A 20,759-nucleotide genomic window follows, 5' to 3' on the forward strand; every position below is an offset into this window, starting at 1 on the left:
TGTGAAGATCAACCGATAGCCGAAAACAGATAAAGATGAAGAAAAGAGAAGAAAACAGAAGAAGTGTGATGTAATGGCCCGTTAGATGGGCATTCTTATCCTTCAGGTTGGGTATTGCAATGACGATCCCCGCTTGGGTGGTTGACCCGCGATCATATGATCCGATCGAGGTGCGGTTATGACGTCGACCTTGAATTAAAAAGATCCAAAACCACGAATAGTTACCCCGTGGATTGGATGACTGGCATACAGAATCAGTTCTAAATCAATAATATTTCCAGCTACTATGTGCTTTGATCACGACAGCACCCTGGCGCGATATCGCGCTGTCGATCAGTCTGGCAACCGTCTGGCAGCAACACCTTCTGTACGCAAACTCCAGGACCCCAACCTCGTGCTGATCTGAACAGTGAACAGAACTCTCGAATTTACTACCGGTTCATTAACTGAGTTGGCAATCTGGCATCTAACCCGGGCGCCCGTTTTGCCCGCCCGTTTACCCTTCCCGGGTAGAAACTTGACGCTCGTGTACAGAGTACTGTACAGTATGCCGAGACGCGGGCTTCCTGCAAGGTCCGACTTCAAGCCTATTATCCCGCCTCAATTTTGATTCATCATTCCCTGCTGGCATGTTTTCTTCCCGCTGCGGCATTTTATCCAAACCGGTGAGCGCCCGATTGCTGGCGCGCTGCAAGGCTGTGCCTGCGGCTCTCTCGTAGGCGGACTTGCTAGGCTCGAAACAAGGGTGTTTTAGCGACACGGCAGTGGTGACAATTGCCAGCGTTGGTTGGTCCATCAGTGATTCAGTGTCAGCTGAGCCCACGATGCCAACGACACCGCCAGAACGCCACCTGAAAGTGACGAAACATGCAGAAAATGTCCTTTACCCGTCGGTGACGAGCCTGAAACTGAGTTGAATGTCCAGAGGCACAGGTATCAACGTGTCAAAGTCCACCGTGTTCTTTAACACTCTATGCAGTCTCCACGGATTTTCTGCCAGATGCAACACTGGCAGCATGCGTCGTGGCTTGATGATCGGATCAACCCTCGTTGCCGTCTCTCTGCCGCAGTTCGACACCGCAACGCTGAAGGAATCCGCGACGGGCATGCACTCTAAAGACGTCTACTTGGGCGGTCTCAATTTGCGACTCGATTGACTCGAAAGTTCAGAACCCCAGCTCAACCCAATTGTGGGGTCGAGTCCTAACCCCTCCTCTAATGTTCCTAATACTGCCTTATCGACGTCAAGAAAGAACAGGTGTTGCTGGAGATATACACTCTAAACATCGGCCCGTTCCGACGAATATCCAGTACAGTACAGTTACAGTACATACAATACTCCCCGTATTCACAGCTGAGCCCTAGCCATTAGCCATTAGTATTTGTGCCATTCGCAATGCGAATTGGGGCTGTGTACACGAAACGCCTGACTGCGATATTATTTTATTTCTAGCATAGTTGTCTTATACCGATACCGCAAACTGTCCTCGTCTCCTCAATTGTGAAATCAATTCTCCGGGGATTCTCGTGGAGCCGCATGCAAGTGTCTGGCTGTCTTATCTGGGGAAACGGGGTTCGCTGTCAGCTTCATCCGACTAGTTGTCTTAATACTCCGTACAGTAGTAGACTAGTAGAGCAGCTACGTCATTACAGAGTGCAGATACAATGTCCTAGATTCCTAACTCGGCGCTAGAGAATACATACTCCTACATACTCCGTCATAACCTCGGCGCCTTGGGCGGTTGGCGTTCGGAACACGGCTTGCAGTGCCGGTGAGCCTGCGTCGAGTCGTGACACGGGTGACCCTCGAAGCCACCCTTGCAAGGTTGTCTTGGTCTGAAACCATTCGTCTTCTCCAGCCAGCCAGGGTCCATGTGAAATTCGTGCTAAATCCCCCTCCTTCTAGCGTCCTTCCATGCGTCTTCGATGGTCCTGCCTAATTCTGATTAATGAACGTGGGTCCAATCTGACAGCCCTGGGCGATGCGCATCACTTTGGAGAGGGAACTCCTAGTGAACTTAGAACCAGCTAAGTGATGATGGTGGCCAGCGTTAAAGTCTAAGTTCCAAGTTTGATGCGTCATTCTTTCTTTTGACGATTCGACGACTCTCGTCACGTGGGGGTTCACGCCAAATCCGAATCACCCGAACTGGACTGCAAGCTGCAATTTCTTTATTTCTCTTATAATAATGTCTTGATCTCCCGTGGGGAAAAAGTGCAGACTTGCTACAACCCCTCTCTGTGTCAATACTATATCGTATCGCCTGCAAACTTGGACCCTCTCCCCTCTCCACTCCACTCCTTCGTCCTCTCTCCACATCCCTCTGCGCGCAAATCAATTTGACCGCGCAGTGTGGCCCTTGTCATCATGGTAATTGACTCGAAGCAAGTCAGGGAGATTTTCGGCTGATAGCTGGCTTGATTCAGGATCTTTTCGTGGACTTCGGCCAGCCGATGGACTATTCATACTCCTCCGCCAGCAACGACTCAGTACAGCCCTCCGACATGGGTCGCAGGATGTACTCCAATGAACTCGAAATGTACTCCAACGGATATGCACTCCTGTATTCCTCGTCGGCTGACTCCAGCATGAGTGCCGGGTATCAGTCGTCCGAACAGTTCGACGACTTTGGTACATCGCTGTCTCTGGATATGCAAAGCTGGCATGACGGAGCTTGTTCCCTCGACTACACGGAGCCTACTCAGTCGTATGGGATACCGGTGCCTAGGCCCAACAATGGGTATGGTGCGCAATTTCATACCGTCCCGCATGTCGACGAGGTTACGACCCCGTCTACGTATCTGAAACCGGGTCGTCATCGCCCTCATACCGAGCTTGAGAAGTAAGTACTGTGGCGTGCTTCACGCCTCACGTGTAACAGCAGGCTAACACGTGTTTCTCCTTCCTCAGACCAGCAAAACCATTCACATGCGACAATTGCGGGAAGGCCTTCACCCGGGTCGCTGACGTGAAACGCCATCAAACCAGCGTCCACTTCCCCGTGCTGGAGGATTGCCCCGTGGATCAATGCCCTCGGAAGGGCAAGAACGGGTTCCCGCGCAAAGACCACCTCACAGAGCACCTACGGACCTATCACCACATGGACATCCCCAAGCGGGTCATGGCGAAGAGGAAGACCATGAAAGGAGCCCGGTCTCCTCCTCATCCCATCGTCGACGAAGAGAGCTTTGTGGTATGACCGTATGATGTGATGTGATGTGATATTGGTATGCTATGCTATGCTATGCTATGAATGAATCTTTACGACGTGACACGGACGGACTTGACCTAACCTGGTCTTGGTCCTGTTCCAGAGATGACGAACCTGCACTAACAACTGTTTACAAACTTTCTACCTTCCTTTCCTTCTGTTTGGGTCTTGGGCTGGTTTCCAGAGCTTTAGCAGGGTGTATATGGGGAATCTTTTTTTTCCTTTTCTCTTTATTATTTCCCATCAGGCTCGTTGTATCGTCTTATCTTTATTTTCATTTCATGTCGGGGTCTTTTCTTTATTGTAGAAGGCACTTGAGTTTGAGGCGGGTTGTATCCTTGAGAGAGACGGGTCGATATCGATATCTCTGGCAAACAGTACAGAGCTGTGTTGACCTTTTTTTTTCCTGCGTGTGACACTTTTTTTTCTTGTTCTTATCTGCCTTAATTTTTTTCCTTACTGGTCTTTATATTAAGGATTGATTTTCATGTGTGCACGTCGGGACGATATCGATATAATTAGGCATGGGATAGGCATGGGATAGGTATGCATGTACGCATGGCGGTTTTGTCTGGTCTGGTCTGGTCGAGTCTTTGTTGTATCTTGTATGTACTCTTGTGCTCTTGTATGTACTCTATCTTAATACCTGAAATATGTACCTGTTGTGGTCTTTTTTTTTGTTGCCCTTGTTGTCTGTGTTCCCTGTATTTTCTGTGGATTGTTGAAAATGGTCTGGAATTCAATGGATTCGAGTATGTTTAGGTTAGCATTTATATAATACTTATAAGCCCTGGTTCATAAACAGCATACCCCTTCCCCTAAGCCTGATTCCTTTCCTATTAAGACCTCTTGTAGGCTACCCTAACTATGAGATAGCAATACGAAGCTGTTCGGCCCATCACAAGGTGCTGAGTAAGCAAAACCGACCAATCCCATCACTTGCTCACTCTTTACATAAGCCATTATTATCATGGGCTGGTGCCCATAGGGAGACTTGGGCAGAGCCCTCATGACCTCGACTTGAGTCAGGGAGAGAGCTTACTGATTGGTCCACCTTGACTTAAGTCGAGAGACCCAGAGGGAGGAGCTTATAACCTTGGAAGATTGCCTATCTTTCTCCTTTAGGTTAGCATCCACACAATACCTGCAACCCCCCGGGTCATAAACAGCATGCCCCTTCCCCTGGATTCCTTTCCTCCCCATTGAGACCTCATGTAGACCACCCTCGTTATGAGATATCAATACGAAGCCATTAGGCCCGTCACAATTATAAGCAAAAAAAAATGATATTCCATTATAATAGAGTAGACTGTTTGGTTGAGTTAATCTGGGTACGATCGAACGACCTGCAAGCCTTTGAAACATACAACTAAGAATATTGTGCTCAATGCTACACTTGGTCTAAGCGATGTTTGCCCTCGAAGCCTGAACGATGCGATATTTGTTCACCCAATACTCAAGGTTCCACCGAGGACGATTGCGACGAGAAAAGAGATTGATAGCGTTTTGCGGCGGCCCAACTAGTGACTGTTGGGCCCAAAATCCAGTCTTCTTGAGATTCGAATTGCAGGAAATTAGTCAAAGGTGGAGAACAAGTATGTTCAACGATTTGGCTCTCGCCGGAAGTAGCGGGATGAGAAATGTGATTCTTAACATGAAGTTCTGAAGAAGGAAGGCCTTGTTGCTCAGCACTTATAGTATGGAATTGTCCCGTGCGTCCACGCTTCAAGAGGGAAAGTTCCGAGTCCTCGTCACCTCCTTTTCTTTTATTAAGGTCAGTATGGAGGACTTGAGTCATATTTCCTGTCTCACTGCATCGAATGGGCGGCTCTCGGCAATAGAGGTGTTGTAATCGGCGAAGGCCATCACGAACTTCTGTAGGTAAAGCTCCGATCCGAACACTTCCGAGGGCAATGAATGCACGTCGGAGCGCAGCCATAGGAGCTCCATGCCAACTCTGCAGAGGTGTGAACACGCTCGGGTCAATGTATGGCTGAAACCTCTTAAGCATGATTCGACGGTAGAGGCCACCAGACGCATCCGATGAGATCACACCTCGACTCGCCTGGTAATCGCGGTACTTGTCTTTCGTTGGACATGTCCTCGTCGGAATCCCTTCGCCAGCAAGATGGCATCTTTTTTTCGTAGTCCTGTTCTTCAAATGAAATGAAATACGCGATATCAGAGGGCACAAATATGAAACCGGGATCCAGCGTTTGATCGAAATTGCGATGACATAGGGGGCACAGCGCGATATTCGAAATCGAGGTTAGGGAGAAATTGATCATGCCGCGTTGTGACAATAAACTTATCTAAAGCAAAAAGGAGGCAGATTAGCAGCTTTGCCATAGAGGGCCTCGTTGATCAAGACTTACAGCGGGATCTTCCTTGGCAACTACATGAGCAACATCGATTGGAGTGGCCAAGCAATTCCAGCATTGATCTTGCGCAATTCTCCTGACTTCCAGCTTGGTCACACTACTGAACGTATCGGACGCAGCTGGCGACGAAGAACCTCCCGACATGGTCTCTCATCTTCTGCGCTGAGTAGGAATGGGTGGGGGTAACATAGAACCTTTAGGTAACGCCATTGCCAGTTATCTCTTCTCAGACAACATTGATGTCCTGGTGGGTGAAGGAAAAATGAGCTTTGGAGAGAGTGGTCATTTTCAGTACCTAGAAGGGAATGGGCATGCTAAATGAGAAGTTGAGCAGAAAGAAATGTGACCCCTACTGCAGCCTGATACCGCCCATTACAATATGTAATGAGGTCATAATGTTAGAAGGGGTAATGAACACATCGAAGTAGGCTCCAAAACCTTCCCATGTGAATTTCTAACAAACAGGACAAACCATGGCAGGAGATGCGTAGCCGCATTCTTCGTCCATGGTCGAAAACTGATGCTGATGGACCCTCTCCCATCAAGCCCGCGAGTGGAGCGAAAGAGATCCAAAGCTTGTATCCAACTGAAAATGTGAGGGAAAAGGACGTAAAAAACGGCGTCGTCTCCCCCGACTTGCAGACTATAGAAGTACGATGGACGTACCCACCTACCTACTTAGGTAATCACTTTCTTTCAATATCCATAGTCATGCCATTGATTCGCTGGGTAGCGAGTAGTATAGTGCATTACATTAGGTACTATTTACTCTACTTTCCACTCTATAATCTTGTTATCCTTGTTAAGTGTCATATTGTCGATGACGACTAGACAATGAGGGCAATATATTTAGATTGCAACGGGATCCATGGTAAGATCTAGAAGTTCATCGGTTGCCAGTTCCTGCATCGTAGTCTCTTGATCATCCGAAAAAAAAAAGTGATCTCTCTCGAGTGGTGTCACTACCACCCTTCTGCAATGTGAATCTGTTTGTACGAGGATCAAGCCTCCACTGGTTTGCAATCTTCAAGCCCTTAGGGCTCTTTGCAACCTCTTTACTTTAAATCTTATCAAGGGCATGATCTACATACATACCTCATCTAGCTTCATCACACAGGTGTGGCCTTGGTTGATAAGCTTGTAGTATTGAATCTAGGTTGTTGTCACGGGCTGAAGCCCGCAGGAGGACTCAGGCAGAGCTCTCGTAACCTCAACTCAAGTCAGGAAGAGAGCTTGCTGATTGGTCCATCATGACTTAAGTTGGGAGACCCAGAGGAGCCTATAAGATTGCCTACATTTTCCCTTTACGTTAGCATCTATACAACACTTGTGAGCCCCAGTTCATAAACATGTCCCTTTTCCCCGAGCCTGATTCCTTTCCTTCCCCATTGAGACCTCTTGTAGGCTACCCTTGTCGTGAGATAGCAATACGAGCCGTCAGGCCCCTCACAGTTGTTCCTCAATCCCCCCCCCCCCCCCCCCCAATTAAGAACTACATCAATCTTTTTTGTGTTGATTTTTTAAGTCTTGAAAGAAAAATCTAAATATTGTGGATTTTTTTTAATATAAAAAAACCTATCCTCAATATAGGTTGTCTGGGTTGAACTTGTTGGTATGGGGCTTCGTATTTTCTCGAGGGTGACTTCCGATCTATATCATATAGTATTCTACGGTCAGATGAAAGAATTGATCGTGTAATCTACCTATTTCTATCATGACAACTTTATACCTCTTTGTGCAGTATTATATCAGGGTTATGGGGAGGGATATAGGTAGGCCTGGGGTCAAAAGTTCTTGGCATAGACCAGGTATTTTCTTTCTTTTTCTTTTCTTTTTCCAGTGAAGCGATACGTTTAAAGCTTGTATCGAATATACAGACTACTTTGCAATGTACATACATTCCACTACTGGCATATATGCCTAGATTGATCAATGCAAATAGAATGCGTTCAACTGAGTAAGGTGCGCCTATTTTTGATTGGAATTGATAGTAATTATGTGAGTTGGACGAAGTCATCTGGTAGGGAGTTCGTTGACTTCTCCACTTTCAATATCATTCGGAGTGAAGCTGCTATCCACAGTGGTACTGGCAACAACCAGGGATGAGCCATCGTTGTGAATATTTAGTTGCAAGGCCAAATTAGTTAATGGTATGTATAATCTGCCTCGCCTACATTTTTATCCACCTGCCTAAAGCTTACTTTTGCACGGTATTGTGACGAATATAAGAAGGAATATAGGTGGGAAGCGTACATACCTATATAAAAATGGGGATAAAAAAGACTATGTAGAAGGCAGGCCTTGGGGCAAAAAGTCCCTTGTACGCATTTTTTGTGACTGCAAGTATTTCCTCTTCAAGTCAGTCGAGAGAAGTCAGATGTTTAAGGCTTGTACTACAGCATCATAGCAGCCAGCCAGTGTTCATGCAAGAGAATAGTTATCTCACGGCTACCTGCGTATCTGCTGTATGAGACGGGACATGGAAACTTATCTGGGGCCTCAGGAAATGCCTATTCGAGCAATAGTGTACGGACAGTAGCATTGAAGATCGATGACACACAACTTGGTGCTTCAGAACAAGATAGGTGGTATGATTAGCGCCTGGAGAATCATCGTACGTTACCTAACTATTGATGTCTCGTTTCACAAGGTGCGGGCAGATTAGGTACGCGACAAAAACTGCTTCCTTATAAAAGGGGCTATCTGACGGATTAGCTTTTGGAATCATACAAGACCTTTATTACCGGAGAATGTGGCTATATAGAAGACGCCCCGGCAGAAAATCGAGAGCCGCAGCCGGGGAATCTTCGAGAAGGCACGATGAGAACAAGAACCCTGCAGAGATCGTCTCAACCCCGGTTGGAGCCATGGGGATAAGCGTGATCCATGACCCGGCGAACGCAATTGTCGACATCGTTTTCGTTCACAGTCTCACTGGAAATTCATACAAGACCTGGCGCGAAGAGAAAAGCGGAGTCCACTGGCCAAGCCAGCTGCTGAAACAGGACGTACCCGACGCTCGGATTTTGACCTATGGATATGACGCCAACGTGGCGGCGTTTTTGGGCCATGCTTCACAGAACGCCTGGTTGAACGTGTACTAGGGGGTTCTATATGATTCTATCATGTTTGTTGTATCGGATAACCGTTTGCTTCACTGATGAGATCCCTTTATTCGCAGACAGAAGTTCCTATGATACACAGCTTTAGGGCTCTTTCTTATGTCATTAGACTTTAGTGAATAAATATGTAGGTTATTAAGTGTAGTCTCTTATCTCTCTCCTCTGATGAGTTAATAATTACCCCTGATGCTATGTAATCTCAGTGGTGGTGAAGTTTCAGGCAGGCTCGCTAAAGTTCGCAGTCACCTTATCTGTTTCACTGCCTCCTTCGCTGTACCCCCTCACCATCTGTATAATCTCCCTCATTCCCTCATCCCCCTCGTCTTCCTCGTCTTTTTCATTCTATTTTAAAGTCCCCTCTCTTTTTACAAGAAAAAAATCTACACTTACATATACATATATTTACGCATGGCTTTCCCTGAGAGATACCATGAGTTCAGCTTATCAGATATCGACATTGAACACCCTCAAAACCCTCACCATCCACAGGAAGGATTGAAAAGCGTCATAGCGATGCAGGAACATCAGAATTAGGAACCCAAAGCAAGCAAGAAACGGTTCAAGACGCTAGAGTTTTCCCCCCACGCCATTTATAGCATACTACGTGGTAAATATCCCCTGCTCTCCTTCCCTCTCCTTTCACAAGCATCAGAAATTAAGGCTGATTGGTTATACTTGCAACTAGAACGGACTCGTGGTATTAACAACAGATGCCTTTATCCGCTTTTTGATCCCATTGTCAAAAGAATCCACCCTTCAATGCAGAAGAAGAAAAAACATCAGTACATCTGTGATTGAGAGCGTCTGGGACATCAGTAGCACCACGACCAAGTTCTAGTACGTAAACTTCACAGTATACTTACTCCTATGTCTTTGACAGAGAGAGAAAAGCCGTCCTTGAGATTAGAATGCAGTGAGTTCATCCCTATACCTATATATAGGGAAAGGAAGGGAGCTGTTGGCGGCCCAGAGTTCAGATTCAGCTAGAAGTAGATGTCATGGCATCTCTATTTGGGGGAATCTGCAACAGAAGGGAATCAACAAAGAAAATCCTCTTGTTCAAAAAGATACTAATAGTAAACTTCACATACAGGATTCCAAGTGCAATTCTCCGGGTCAACAGTTTTTCATTGGCGCTGCACTGCGCTGCGCCTTGTGAATATCGACGCTGAAGTTTAAGATCAATCGGCACCGCCATTTGACGGACGAGAGCGTTCTCGAAAAGATCCAGGGCGGCGATCTCAAGGACGTTTGCCATTTTTTCGCGATGCAGTGGAACCCTGTAGCTCTCAACGCAGGTAGAACCAGAGCAGGCAATAACGGCCTCTTCATTAAGATTTTGCGGTTAAAGGACGAGAACCTAAGCAACCACAGGTGGAGATTCCCACATTGGCTCATGACAACTAAAATGGAGGATGGCGACGTCTAGATAGTCACTACCACAGGTGAAAAATTCCGGTACAACTTCAAGGAAATAGTGGTTCGAGCTGGATCCAGACAACCACGACAAGAACACATGCCTACGCCTTGGGCGGAGTTCACACAACCTCAAGAGCAACCCAACGCGTAGCTTTGGAGACACCGCAGCATGCAAAGAGGAGTTTCCAGAACACAATGCGGGGACGAGTCATGAGGGGGCGAAGGAAGTACCACATGAGTATGAGAGGAACTACAAGCGTGAATACTTTAACCAAGCATGCTGAACACAAGTGGCATCAACAAACTTTATATAAAGCTCGAAAAAGCGCTGGCAAGAAGAATGCTATTGTCTGATGGCCACAGTTTCTCCTTCCTTCGGATTGGTAACGAATCACAGGTGAAGTCCTGTACTACCAAGCTAGCTTGAGTAGCATTTACTAATATTGTATACAATCAATTAAATGAATATACTGTTGATTGTTTCACGAAAGGCCTAAAATTACTATAGCCAAAAAGTATACTAACAGATTATAGAAGGAGAACCGCGGATGTCTGTCAAAGTCTCTTCAAACGCTTTTTGCTGCGTCCTTGATCTTCATGCTCCTGGCGTCGAGAGGAGGCGCAGAAAGCACCATCCGATAGGATCAAATCCTGGATAATATAGTCGAGAATTATTAGACTGTGAGAAGAGAGAGTGGGAATGTTATTAAATATTAAGGTCGTCACGGCGGGTGTTTTCCAGATGGGTGAAGGGGAGCTTCTTAGCCATGTTTAACTTAAATACCCTAAGTTATTTATATCTCATGGTTGAGTTATATGTTGAGTCTTAACTTTGGCCACAGACGTCATCGGTCTCCAAATTAGGAAAGGGTCGAGTCTGGTGCCTGGTGCCTGGTGCCTGGTGCCTGGTGCCTGGCTAGGTAACTATATCAAACTTGGGAAACGCGGGTCTCCTCCCACTTTATTTCAGTAGTTGCTTCTTCTGAGGTTCTCTATAGCTTCAAAATTCTACTTGCATCGCTACCAATGAGGTTCGTTTCATCCGATTGAGGTAGCCGTAACGGTTCCATGACCTTGTCAGTGGGATGTTGCCAACAAGTGCCTTCTATTTTGTACTGTACAGCTAACCTCGAAGTGAGGCGAGTGCGGTCTTTTTTATGCCAGGGTCTCGTCGTTTTGTATAGACTCAGATATCACGCTGGTTTACTCAATGTCTTGGTTTTGTGATGAAAATGATACTTCTTCCGTATAGGTGGGACACCTCAAACTCAGACTAGCCATCTTCGTTGCAGTATAAACTATAATTCGCGAGCAAGTGAGTGAGTCAGCAGAGACAAAGAAAAAAACAGAAATGGTCTTTCAGCTGGCTGACGCGCGAGTCGAACTGGAGACCTTGACTGGGCGCTGAGGGGGATTATATGTCAATATCAAGGAGTGTCAGTAACCCTCCAAGGTCTCGTTGGTCTAGCGGTATACATGGATGCGTTCCGTCTACCTACTGAGGTAACCAGTAGTGTATGTGCTCCCCGGCCATCTCGCGCCCTGGCCCTTGGAGGAGGCTTGGCTAGGGGTCAGGACAAACCAGAGAGGGAGCACTGGAAGGCGCCACTCAGCCGGGTTAGTTTTTTTTTCTTGCCCAAGATATACAGATATACTAGTATCGTCAATAGAAATGAAAACGAAAGGATGTAATGAGAGTCTTCTGAATTATTCTTTCACCATCCCCAAATCTACTTCCACAAACTCCGTAAAACACTCCCCCCTCGCCCTCCCCCTCTCATCAAACTCGACCCCTTCTTCCACCAGCAACCGGCGTTTTTCAACCGAGTACTCGCCCCCATTGTTCCACGCCCCCTTGTACCCGCCCAGCGTGCGGTCCGTCGCCAGGACCCGATGACACGGCACCGCGGGCGCAAACGGGTTGGTCCGCATCGCGTTGCCAATGGCTCGCGGCCCGGAGCCCAGGTAGGCGGATAGACTGGCGTAGGTCGTCCACCGGCCCGGCGGGACGGAGAGTAAGGTGCGATAGACGCGTCGGCGGAAGGGCGTCAGGGTGGGATGGGTGGCGATCCGTGAGAGAGATTTTCTGAGGAGGGTGCGGTTGAGGGATGGATGGAGTGTTGGTGTTGGCATTGGATTTGGGAGTGGAATTGGCATTATTTCTGTTGCTGTTGTTGTTCCTGTTGCTGCCGCTGTTGTTTCTCCTCCTTCTGATTTCTGGCGTGGCTTTGGTTTTGTCGTCGTTCTGACCACGGAGGTAGAAGATGAAACCATATTGGGGAGGAATAGCAGCAGATGATAGCGCGTATCGATCGTCCTTTCAGTGGCAGTAGCCAATGTCTTCAACTCTTTCCTTCTCCTGATAATTATTGCCAACACGAAAGCTGAATGATGTCCACCCCGGTGTATTGACTCTTTAGACTTCTATTAAGCTTTCTTTGACTGTTCAAAAACCCGGGACGTGTGATAACAACTGCCACCGAACCTTTCGACAAAGAACCAAACTCTTAAACTGAGATTGCGCAAATTCCAGATAAAATTAAATAGCTTTCTTAACCAGTCAGTCAATATGAGAAATGACTATTTTTGTAAGTAGAAAAGAGGTCGTTCTTTTAAGGTTTTATATACTCGATTCCCCGTGTAGTTCCTCCGCCGCCTCCAGCCGCGTTGCGGTCAAACTGGCCAATCGGAGAGCCACAAACTCAACGACGGCGGAGTCTGGCCGGATCTTGAAACTACCAATCAAAGATAGTTCTTGTTTATTCTGCTTCTTTACGGTTGAATAGTTTCGCGACATTTTTATACCTTGCTCTTTTCTCTGTAAGGATTTGTGGACAATACCCTGAGATCTATTGTGCAGCTTGCTTAATTTTATGCAGTATAAGATGCACGGTTCTCCTTTCAATTTAATTCCTGCAAGAGTAAAGGAGATCCCTACGAGTCATAACCAAAACCCCTTAAATCTACACGGGCAGGTGTAAGTATTTGGGGCATTAGGGACCACGACTGCTATTTTGTCCCTCCCGGAATCCTTACAAAGGGAGAGAAACAAGCTGAGAGGCAACATATGCAAAGCTGAAAAGCAAGAGATATGAGGTAAATCTGTGATTGTGACTGACTGAGCCACGACCTATGTGTATGATTGCAATCCAATTGTACTTCTCCGGGGGGATTAACCAGTTCACGTCTGCTTTTAATAAATATGTTGACGTGTGGACGTCCCATTTGTAAAGGAATAATCGACGGTTATATGGGGTACCGAATCACTTCTGCTTGAATGATAAGGGTTTCGATAATAAAGTCTGCTTGTCTAGCCCTAGAAGCGCTCTATACTGGATTGCTGAGGGAGTATATAGCAGACAGCCTTAACAGCTGACCAATTAAGAGGCTCGGGGAATTAAGGTTGGGCAGTTAAGCCTGCAATGCACAAGTCATTTTGCGATGACTTAATGACCCTTTGACCTAGTATCTCCAACATCCTTGGTCCTCCATTTCTCCCGTCGCGATCTTACCCCGCACGTAACAGTTGCACGAGTCAGAAAAAAATGAATTCTCCTCCGGTTCCATCGACATTGCCTCCTGCTGACAGGGCCCAGCGGCGATTTTATCCCCTCCGAACACCCACAGAGTGGATCGAAGACTACCGTCCTGGGAAGTATCACCCAGTTCACCTCGGAGACACCTTTAAGAATGCTAGGTATAAGGTAATTCGAAAACTCGGATATGGTTCATTCTCTACGGTGTGGCTCGCAAAGGATGAAGAGTAAGTCACGGTTCTACTTTCTTCACTTTTTATTATCTTGTCCTACAGTCATATATTATATAGACAGGCCCTTGAGAGCTGTCCCTAACGCAACTTCTAGATTACATTCTTACGTGGCCATCAAGATTCTTGCAGCAAGCGAAACTTGTACGCCGGATGAGGTCGTCATCCTTAACACTTTGTCTCAAAGCACACTTCAACACCCTGGAAAGCAACGACTCGTGGAGCTGCTGGACTCTTTCGAACATCAGGGTCCCAATGGCACTCATCTCTGTTTAGTATTTGAGGTAATGGGGCCTAGTGTTGCCACCATCGCTGACAGGCTTCCGGCCAATATCCTTCTTAGTGGGACCGGCCAACAAAGCAGTTTTCCAATGTGGATGGCGAAGTCAATCCTTCGACAAGTCCTTCTAGGCATTGATTTCTTACATCTCAACAACATTGCACATGGGGATCTCCAGCCAGGAAACCTTCTTTTCTCAGTGCGAGACTTGAGCTCTGCTACCGAGGAGGAACTATCTCAAATCCAGAAGGAGAACACTCTCTCTGAACCTGTCCGAAAGCTTGACGGCAAAGTAGACCTGTGGGCGCCACGGTATCTCGCGCTGAATCAACCGCTGACGGATTATGTGGACTTTGGTCCTAAATTTGTGATTAAGATATCCGACATTGGAGGGGGTAAGTCATCTATTTATATATATACAGTACAATCTTGATGAATATATAACAGGTTTTTTCATCTCCGACCCACCTGCGACATCGGTCATTCCCTTGGGCTTCCGTAGCCCTGAGCTCATTTTCGAAAAGAAAGTCAGTGAAGACCAAGACATATGGAGCTTTGGGTGTCTCATGTTCGAAATCATCACCGGGACACCTTTGTTCGCAGTTGGTAGTAGCGGAGAAGACGACGCCGAGACGGCTGACGATGACCTTTTCCTGCAATTGTACGACGTGATCGGACCATCTCCTGCTTCTATGCTTGCGCAGTGGCCGCGATCACGCATCTACTGCAACGTAAATGGCGAGAGGATCAAGAACTACGTCGGCAATCTGCCGGAGGACGATTATTTTGACCCCGATGAGATGATCCAACCATTACCGCCGCTAGAGGAGTATTTTGATCAGGTAAAGCCAGCCGATTGTAGCGACGAAGACGCAGACGTCGTCAAGGCTTTGCTTCGGCGAATTCTTCAGTATGATCCGACGAAGCGCCCGTCAACTTCGGAGCTCTTACAACATCCTTGGTTTGTTGATTGTCTTAGCGAGAGTACAGAGTACATAAAAGAGTAACTAGAGAGAATTTTTTTTCTTTTTTTTTTTCTTTCTTTTCTTTTTTCTTTTTTATTTTTTTATTTTTTTGCTTGTTTGTTTGTGTTTAAAGACTGGAAATCTCTGATTACCGACATGATAACGAGGTTTCTGCCGGTATTATTGCTTGGGAATAACACCGTTATATAATCACTGAAACAATCGTGCAAAAGGTCGATACCTGTTCCGCTCTCGTATACTCCAAAAGAAAAAGAACTTTCAGAACGCGACGATTTATCCACGCTCGTTGTCATGTTTATGACATTGATCTAAGGATTATCTTATCTTACCATGTTAATTATTATTTACTGAACACTCCTTTTTCTTTCTTTCATATTATAATGCCGGGAGGAAGTATTAGTATTATTCAGGGTTTATTTATTTAGCAAGTTCCTTGTAGAACTCTCTCTCTATGTAAGTATAGTATCATCATTGCTTAGAATATCAGTAGTTTACTAGAGTAATAAAATAAATGATTAGATTATAACATTATGTTGGTGCTGCTGGTCAGCCTGTGCACCTAAGCAAGCCAAACCCTAACCCTGCACATATATATGAAGCCTGGGAGCTCACTATTAGTTTTAGTTCTTAATTCCTTTCTGGTCCCCTACAAGCAATGAGATAAAGGTTCAATATAGTTCTTTCTAAGGGCTTTATCTTCATTTCTTCCTTTTTCTAGTAAAATCCTCACTGAGATCGGCCTGCGTGCCCAAGACATTAACATTATATTATGACAAACTGCCCCTTCTCAGAGAGAGAGGTAAGTGTCAACCAAACTCGACCGAGCCGAAAAAAAAATCATGTGGCTCCTAAACTAAAGCAGATGAGGAATGGAAGCTCTCTGCCTCATGGTAATATACCTGTATTAAAAAAAAAACTGATATCGATGCAATAACGGACAAGCCGTAGCAGTAGTCTTATATATTCTATATTTCTAACTCAATTCCTCCGAAAAGTAAAGCCTTTGACCATCCTGGCCATAGAAAGTTTGGCTAAATCCAGGGAAAATTTGGCAGCGTAGATTCCAGCCAGACATTTCATTGCCCTCGACAAAAAGATAATATATATATGTTATGTCATGAGTCATTCACATGGCTGACAGAGGTCTTCTCTGTCGCGGTAGGCTTCGTCTCCAACGTCATCGACGCATCTCCACGCAACGCCTTCCCCGTCTCAGGATCCACGACGCTGTTCTTGCGACTCGCCCCCTGGACGAGGTCGGGATTCTCAGCTTTCAGCCGAGCAAACGTGCGCTCCGCGTCCCAGTTCCACACTGAATCCGCCGCAAACAGCAAATCCATGTCCTCCAGCGTCCGCTGGTTGCTCTCCGGGTACAAGGCCCAGACCATTGGGATGGTAATGACGTTGGCAATGCCAAAGATGTACAGCGTCTTCTCGCCAATAGCCCCGAACATAACCGGGCATAGAAGCGTCTAAGTTGCCGTCAGATCAGGAACTCCAACAACGCTGCATTGATCCTGGACTTACCAGCCAGCCATTTCCAATACTCCAACCTACAACACCCCAGGCGTTGCCTCGCGCGCGTACCGCCAGAGGGAAGATTTCAGCAGGGTACAGCCACGGCACGGTCAACCACGTCGCACCGAAGACAGACGTAAAAATAAACACCATGGAAGCAGCAGCAGCTCCATACTGCGACGCTTTGGCCGTGTCACCCCCTGCAGTAGCATTAATGCCAAGACGAGAAAAGCCGCCCGCAAGGAACATGGCGATGCCTTGTGCCACAGAACCCCAGTAAAGGGTCCATCTACGACCAATGCGATCAAGAGTAAAGACGCAGACTAGGGTGGCAAACTAAATAAGTCAGCAAAGAACTTCTCTCTATATCAAGATTTCCTTCGTACCATATAAAAGATATTGTTCAATCCACTAATCCACTGACTCTTCTCAGCGTTAAAGCCCGCAATGCGGAAAATGGTTGGGGCATCTATGAATGTAGTTAGCGTTTGAAATTCATCATCCAGCAAAAGGGATCCTACAAATTGTGACACCAGCAATGCCAACCCACTCCTGCATGATCTGCAGCCAAATCACAAGCTGCACCCGGCGGCCAAGATGCAGCTTTCCCGACTTGTACCCAAACAACATGGCCAGATAAGAATGGTTGTGAGAGATTGACTTCTCTAGCTCTGCAATGTTCAGGATATCCCGGAACTCAGAATCTGCCCGAACACGATCTTCTCCTTCGTTACCGCGAAGGCGACCCAAGATGTATCGGGCTTCTTCCTCCCGGCCCACCTTGACCAGCCACCGAGGGGATTCCGGAAAGAACCACACAACGGAAAATAGCAAGAGGAGGAGGATAATCTGGAATGCAATAGGGAATCTCCAGCGAATGGCAGATACGCCTCCATCCACGAAAGACAGGCCACTGTAGCATAATCAGCATCATCATTTTCTTTTGAACAGCGTAAGTATTTTCCAGGTACGTACTATTCCATCCAGTACGCAATGACCACACCAAAGATGTTCAGGGTGAACTCGATGGCGATGAATTGACCTCGTGATGTGTGCTCCTGTGTGAAATCAGTGAATGTCTCATATACTCTGCATACAGGGCCTGACGTACACTCGTTTCCGTTGCCCATACCGGGACGATGGCATTCAAAATCCCAGTCCCAATACCATTGATGGCGCGCGCTGGATATGTCAGCATGACTCTGGATCAAATCGCTTGCGTATCCTCACTCACCGCATATCATCCAGTTGTGGTTCTGAGCTGAGCACTGGAGGGAGGCCCCGAAGATGGCCCAGAGTGCTCCGGCAGCAATCGACTTAATCCGGCCAATGCGGTCTCCGAGCCAGCCACCGAACAACGCCCCGAACAGTGTTCCCAAATAGTAGACGGACACAATGCCTCCCTGGAGCAGGCTGTTCGTCACCACCGGGGTATTGGGGGTTCCGTCAACCGTTTCGGTGTAACCGAATCCCATGAGGTAGATGTAGTCTTTTGCATTGTTAACACCGCCCATAACACCCTGGTCGTACCCAAAGAAGAGGATCGACAGGGCAGCCACGCAGTTGATAGCAACGAGAAGCTGGCGCTTCTCGAGCTTGTGGACGATGTTCCAAGAGGGGATCTTATCGCTCATGTTGGGCAGCGCGGTCTGCACATGAGATGGTCACCGAGAAAAGCACCTCCGGTTCTTTCAAGGACAAGTGACAAGCTTATATACATGAGCCGTTGAGATAGATCCCGCAATGTGGGTTTTTCATCTGGCATGTAACCCGCAAGAGTATGGCTCGGCCTCGTACCGAGGACGCAAACCCCCCCGGATGGAGTCCCCAGGCTTTACTGCAGCCAGTCAGGTTGGACGATACAGTCATTGCGCAACGCAGCAAGGTCAGGAATCGATCGAGTCGTTGTACGAATCAGGAAGGTATCCGGCGGGAGACTCCAACGAGTCTTGGCAGAGATCAACCTCTGTACGGAGTAATTATGCCAGTGATTGTCAGGAAACTGCGGAGTAAGTTACCTAAGGTGGACCGGTGGTCTAAAGCAACGTTAGTGACCGGCCAAACTTGACGCTTGTTCTCTGTTCATCTTTTGCCTGCGAGGGAAGGTCGAATCTGGTAATCCGAAGCACCAAACTGCACACGTGACACGACACAAGCATAGAAGAATTTCTCTAACCGATTCTGGTCCGGGAAAAGATGATCGAGTGCGGCCTTAACGTGTGTCTCATGCAGAGTCATGAATGCCCCACCAGGGACTCCAACTTCTGCGAGACATTGGGTCGTCAAGATAATTTTTTCCGGTCTCAGTCGGTCCGTGTGGTGGTGCATTACGTCTCACAGCTGCAATAAGATGAACTCCAACAGAGGGTCAATAGACAATTGGGAATAATCCACGATGAGTATTCCGTACTCCATATTGTTGGAGTCTCTATGAGGAGATTGGAAGATTGATTTGCTAAATCAATGGGCTTGTCAGTGCGTTGTCCGGAGTACTTTACTCCGTAGGGCGGGTTCTCTGGACTCTGGAGTCGGGGGAAGGACCGGGGCCCCAGACAGATAGCTGGCTGCCAGGTTGCACGGCATCATCCCGAAGCCCCGCCATTAGGTAACCTCCAATTCTCCAGAACGCTCTGCGGTTGTCCGACTAGAAAAACAAGGCTCTCCTCAAACCTGTGATCGAGTCGATATGACGTGAATGGTGAATGTGATACGAAGTGTTGAACGAGGACGACAGAGGGCATTGATGCCTCACCACAGCCATTTCTCCATGTGACTTCTCATCTAACCGAGACTTCGGATTCTTTTCCTATAGAAAGCGAAAACCAAGTTTGCCATCTTGTCCAGCAGCTCGCCACGTTGTAATGATCTAAGAGACTGTGCCAGAATACGCACATGTGGACAAATCCCGCCACTCCCTTTTTCATGTCCTTTTCATTCTTTTTCTCCTGCTGATACTTTTCGAAAACTGTCCTCCGGATCTTTTCTGAAGAAATGGAAAGATAACCTACTGATGTTTTCCTGAATTCCCTATGTTATGGCGTTGCATTCAGGGAAACCTCGAATACAATGAACTAATTCAAATCGCTCACTCATCTCTTCTAGGTTAACCCTCCATTATTCACTCTGCCCCCGCAACTAGTGCTTCTACTGAAATAACGACATTCCTCGCCCATGAAATAGTCAACTCGAATTTTTGAGAATCTGTCCGAATTCACGAACTAATGACAGTTTTGGATCTGGCATCAGCATGGTATTCATCTAGCCAGGACTGCGGCTATCTCGCTGGAAAATCCGCTATAGCGGCACCAGTATATGCGGAGACATATTCAAGAGATCTGGACAGGTTGAAACCGCAGTCAGTCCAGCTCACTTCATTCAAGAGGGAATGACACCTGGTACTCCAAGCGATGTTAATACGGATCTTCTCCTCGAATTCGAAATTCAGAATGCCTACATACGGACAAGTGATGTTCTGATTACTCTTTCCCCTTTGTTCTGTCGTTTCCATTTCTCCTTTCTCTCCTTTTCATATTCTTTCCCAGCCCGTTTCCCGGTTTGAACACCCTGATTCATCTACAAGCCATCGCTCACTGCGTGCTTGTCTGCCGATTTCCTCCTCTCTTTTTGAGTTAACAGAGATTTCCTTTGTTCATCCTCAACAGAACTTGTCTTCCAAGATAGAGAGTCCTTTGCTTGATTCGGTAATCACAATGCAGGTTCTCGCCGGCGGATTCGATCTCCCCGAAAGATTTGACACGAAGCAGTACGCAGCAGCTCAAGAACGTCCTGCTTTCTCGCTGATGTGCTAGCTTCAGCCAATGTGCTGTACCACAACTTTGATATTCAGCACTACGATGCTCCTCACTCGGAAATATGTTCCTTCTTCGCTTTCATGCAGTTTAAATTACACAACTCGTGTGTGAATGTTTCCATTAATGGCGTGAACTCGACATTCTTAGGTTGAGGGAGGTACACAATTTGGAATTACTTGATATGACGTTTCATCTGTCGCACGAGGTCCTACTGTCCCGAGGCACATATATCGCATTGAATTGACTGGGGAATGTCCTCACTA

General features: G+C 46.9%; 6 protein-coding genes across 6 annotated transcripts; 2 read left to right on the plus strand and 4 right to left on the minus strand.

Annotated features, from left to right (window-relative positions):
- Window positions 1-2,368: 2,368 nt before the first annotated feature.
- VTN77DRAFT_9811 (uncharacterized protein) lies at window positions 2,369-3,200 on the plus strand (the record flags this gene model as incomplete). The annotated part of the gene is made up of 3 exons (XM_069426459.1): window positions 2,369-2,371; window positions 2,428-2,843; window positions 2,912-3,200. The coding sequence occupies 3 exons, from the start codon at window positions 2,369-2,371 to the stop codon at window positions 3,198-3,200; spliced, it is 708 nt and encodes a 235-aa protein (XP_069273636.1).
- A 1,806-nt stretch (window positions 3,201-5,006) lies between these two features.
- Window positions 5,007-5,737, minus strand: VTN77DRAFT_9812 (uncharacterized protein; the record flags this gene model as incomplete). The annotated part of the gene is made up of 3 exons (XM_069426460.1): window positions 5,007-5,169; window positions 5,268-5,524; window positions 5,588-5,737. The coding sequence occupies 3 exons, from the start codon at window positions 5,735-5,737 to the stop codon at window positions 5,007-5,009; spliced, it is 570 nt and encodes a 189-aa protein (XP_069273637.1).
- Window positions 5,738-9,711: 3,974 nt separating this feature from the next.
- On the minus strand, window positions 9,712-9,973 carry VTN77DRAFT_9813 (uncharacterized protein; the record flags this gene model as incomplete). Its single annotated transcript, XM_069426461.1, has 2 exons — window positions 9,712-9,736; window positions 9,807-9,973. 2 exons carry the CDS (start codon window positions 9,971-9,973, stop codon window positions 9,712-9,714), a joined length of 192 nt encoding a protein of 63 aa, XP_069273638.1.
- A 1,868-nt stretch (window positions 9,974-11,841) lies between these two features.
- On the minus strand, window positions 11,842-12,408 carry VTN77DRAFT_9814 (uncharacterized protein; the record flags this gene model as incomplete). The annotated part of the gene is made up of 1 exon (XM_069426462.1): window positions 11,842-12,408. The coding sequence occupies one exon, from the start codon at window positions 12,406-12,408 to the stop codon at window positions 11,842-11,844; it is 567 nt and encodes a 188-aa protein (XP_069273639.1).
- A 1,271-nt stretch (window positions 12,409-13,679) lies between these two features.
- On the plus strand, window positions 13,680-15,187 carry VTN77DRAFT_9815 (uncharacterized protein; the record flags this gene model as incomplete). Its single annotated transcript, XM_069426463.1, has 3 exons — window positions 13,680-13,897; window positions 13,998-14,575; window positions 14,628-15,187. 3 exons carry the CDS (start codon window positions 13,680-13,682, stop codon window positions 15,185-15,187), a joined length of 1,356 nt encoding a protein of 451 aa, XP_069273640.1.
- Window positions 15,188-16,281: 1,094 nt separating this feature from the next.
- VTN77DRAFT_9816 (uncharacterized protein) lies at window positions 16,282-18,318 on the minus strand (the record flags this gene model as incomplete). The annotated part of the gene is made up of 7 exons (XM_069426464.1): window positions 16,282-16,638; window positions 16,694-17,020; window positions 17,071-17,153; window positions 17,206-17,597; window positions 17,660-17,742; window positions 17,796-17,866; window positions 17,919-18,318. 7 exons carry the CDS (start codon window positions 18,316-18,318, stop codon window positions 16,282-16,284), a joined length of 1,713 nt encoding a protein of 570 aa, XP_069273641.1.
- Window positions 18,319-20,759: the final 2,441 nt, after the last annotated feature.

This window comes from Rasamsonia byssochlamydoides (genome assembly GCF_041956645.1).
Source record: "Rasamsonia byssochlamydoides strain NRRL 3658 unplaced genomic scaffold VTN77scaffold_95, whole genome shotgun sequence".
Lineage (NCBI taxonomy): Eukaryota > Fungi > Ascomycota > Eurotiomycetes > Eurotiales > Trichocomaceae > Rasamsonia > Rasamsonia byssochlamydoides.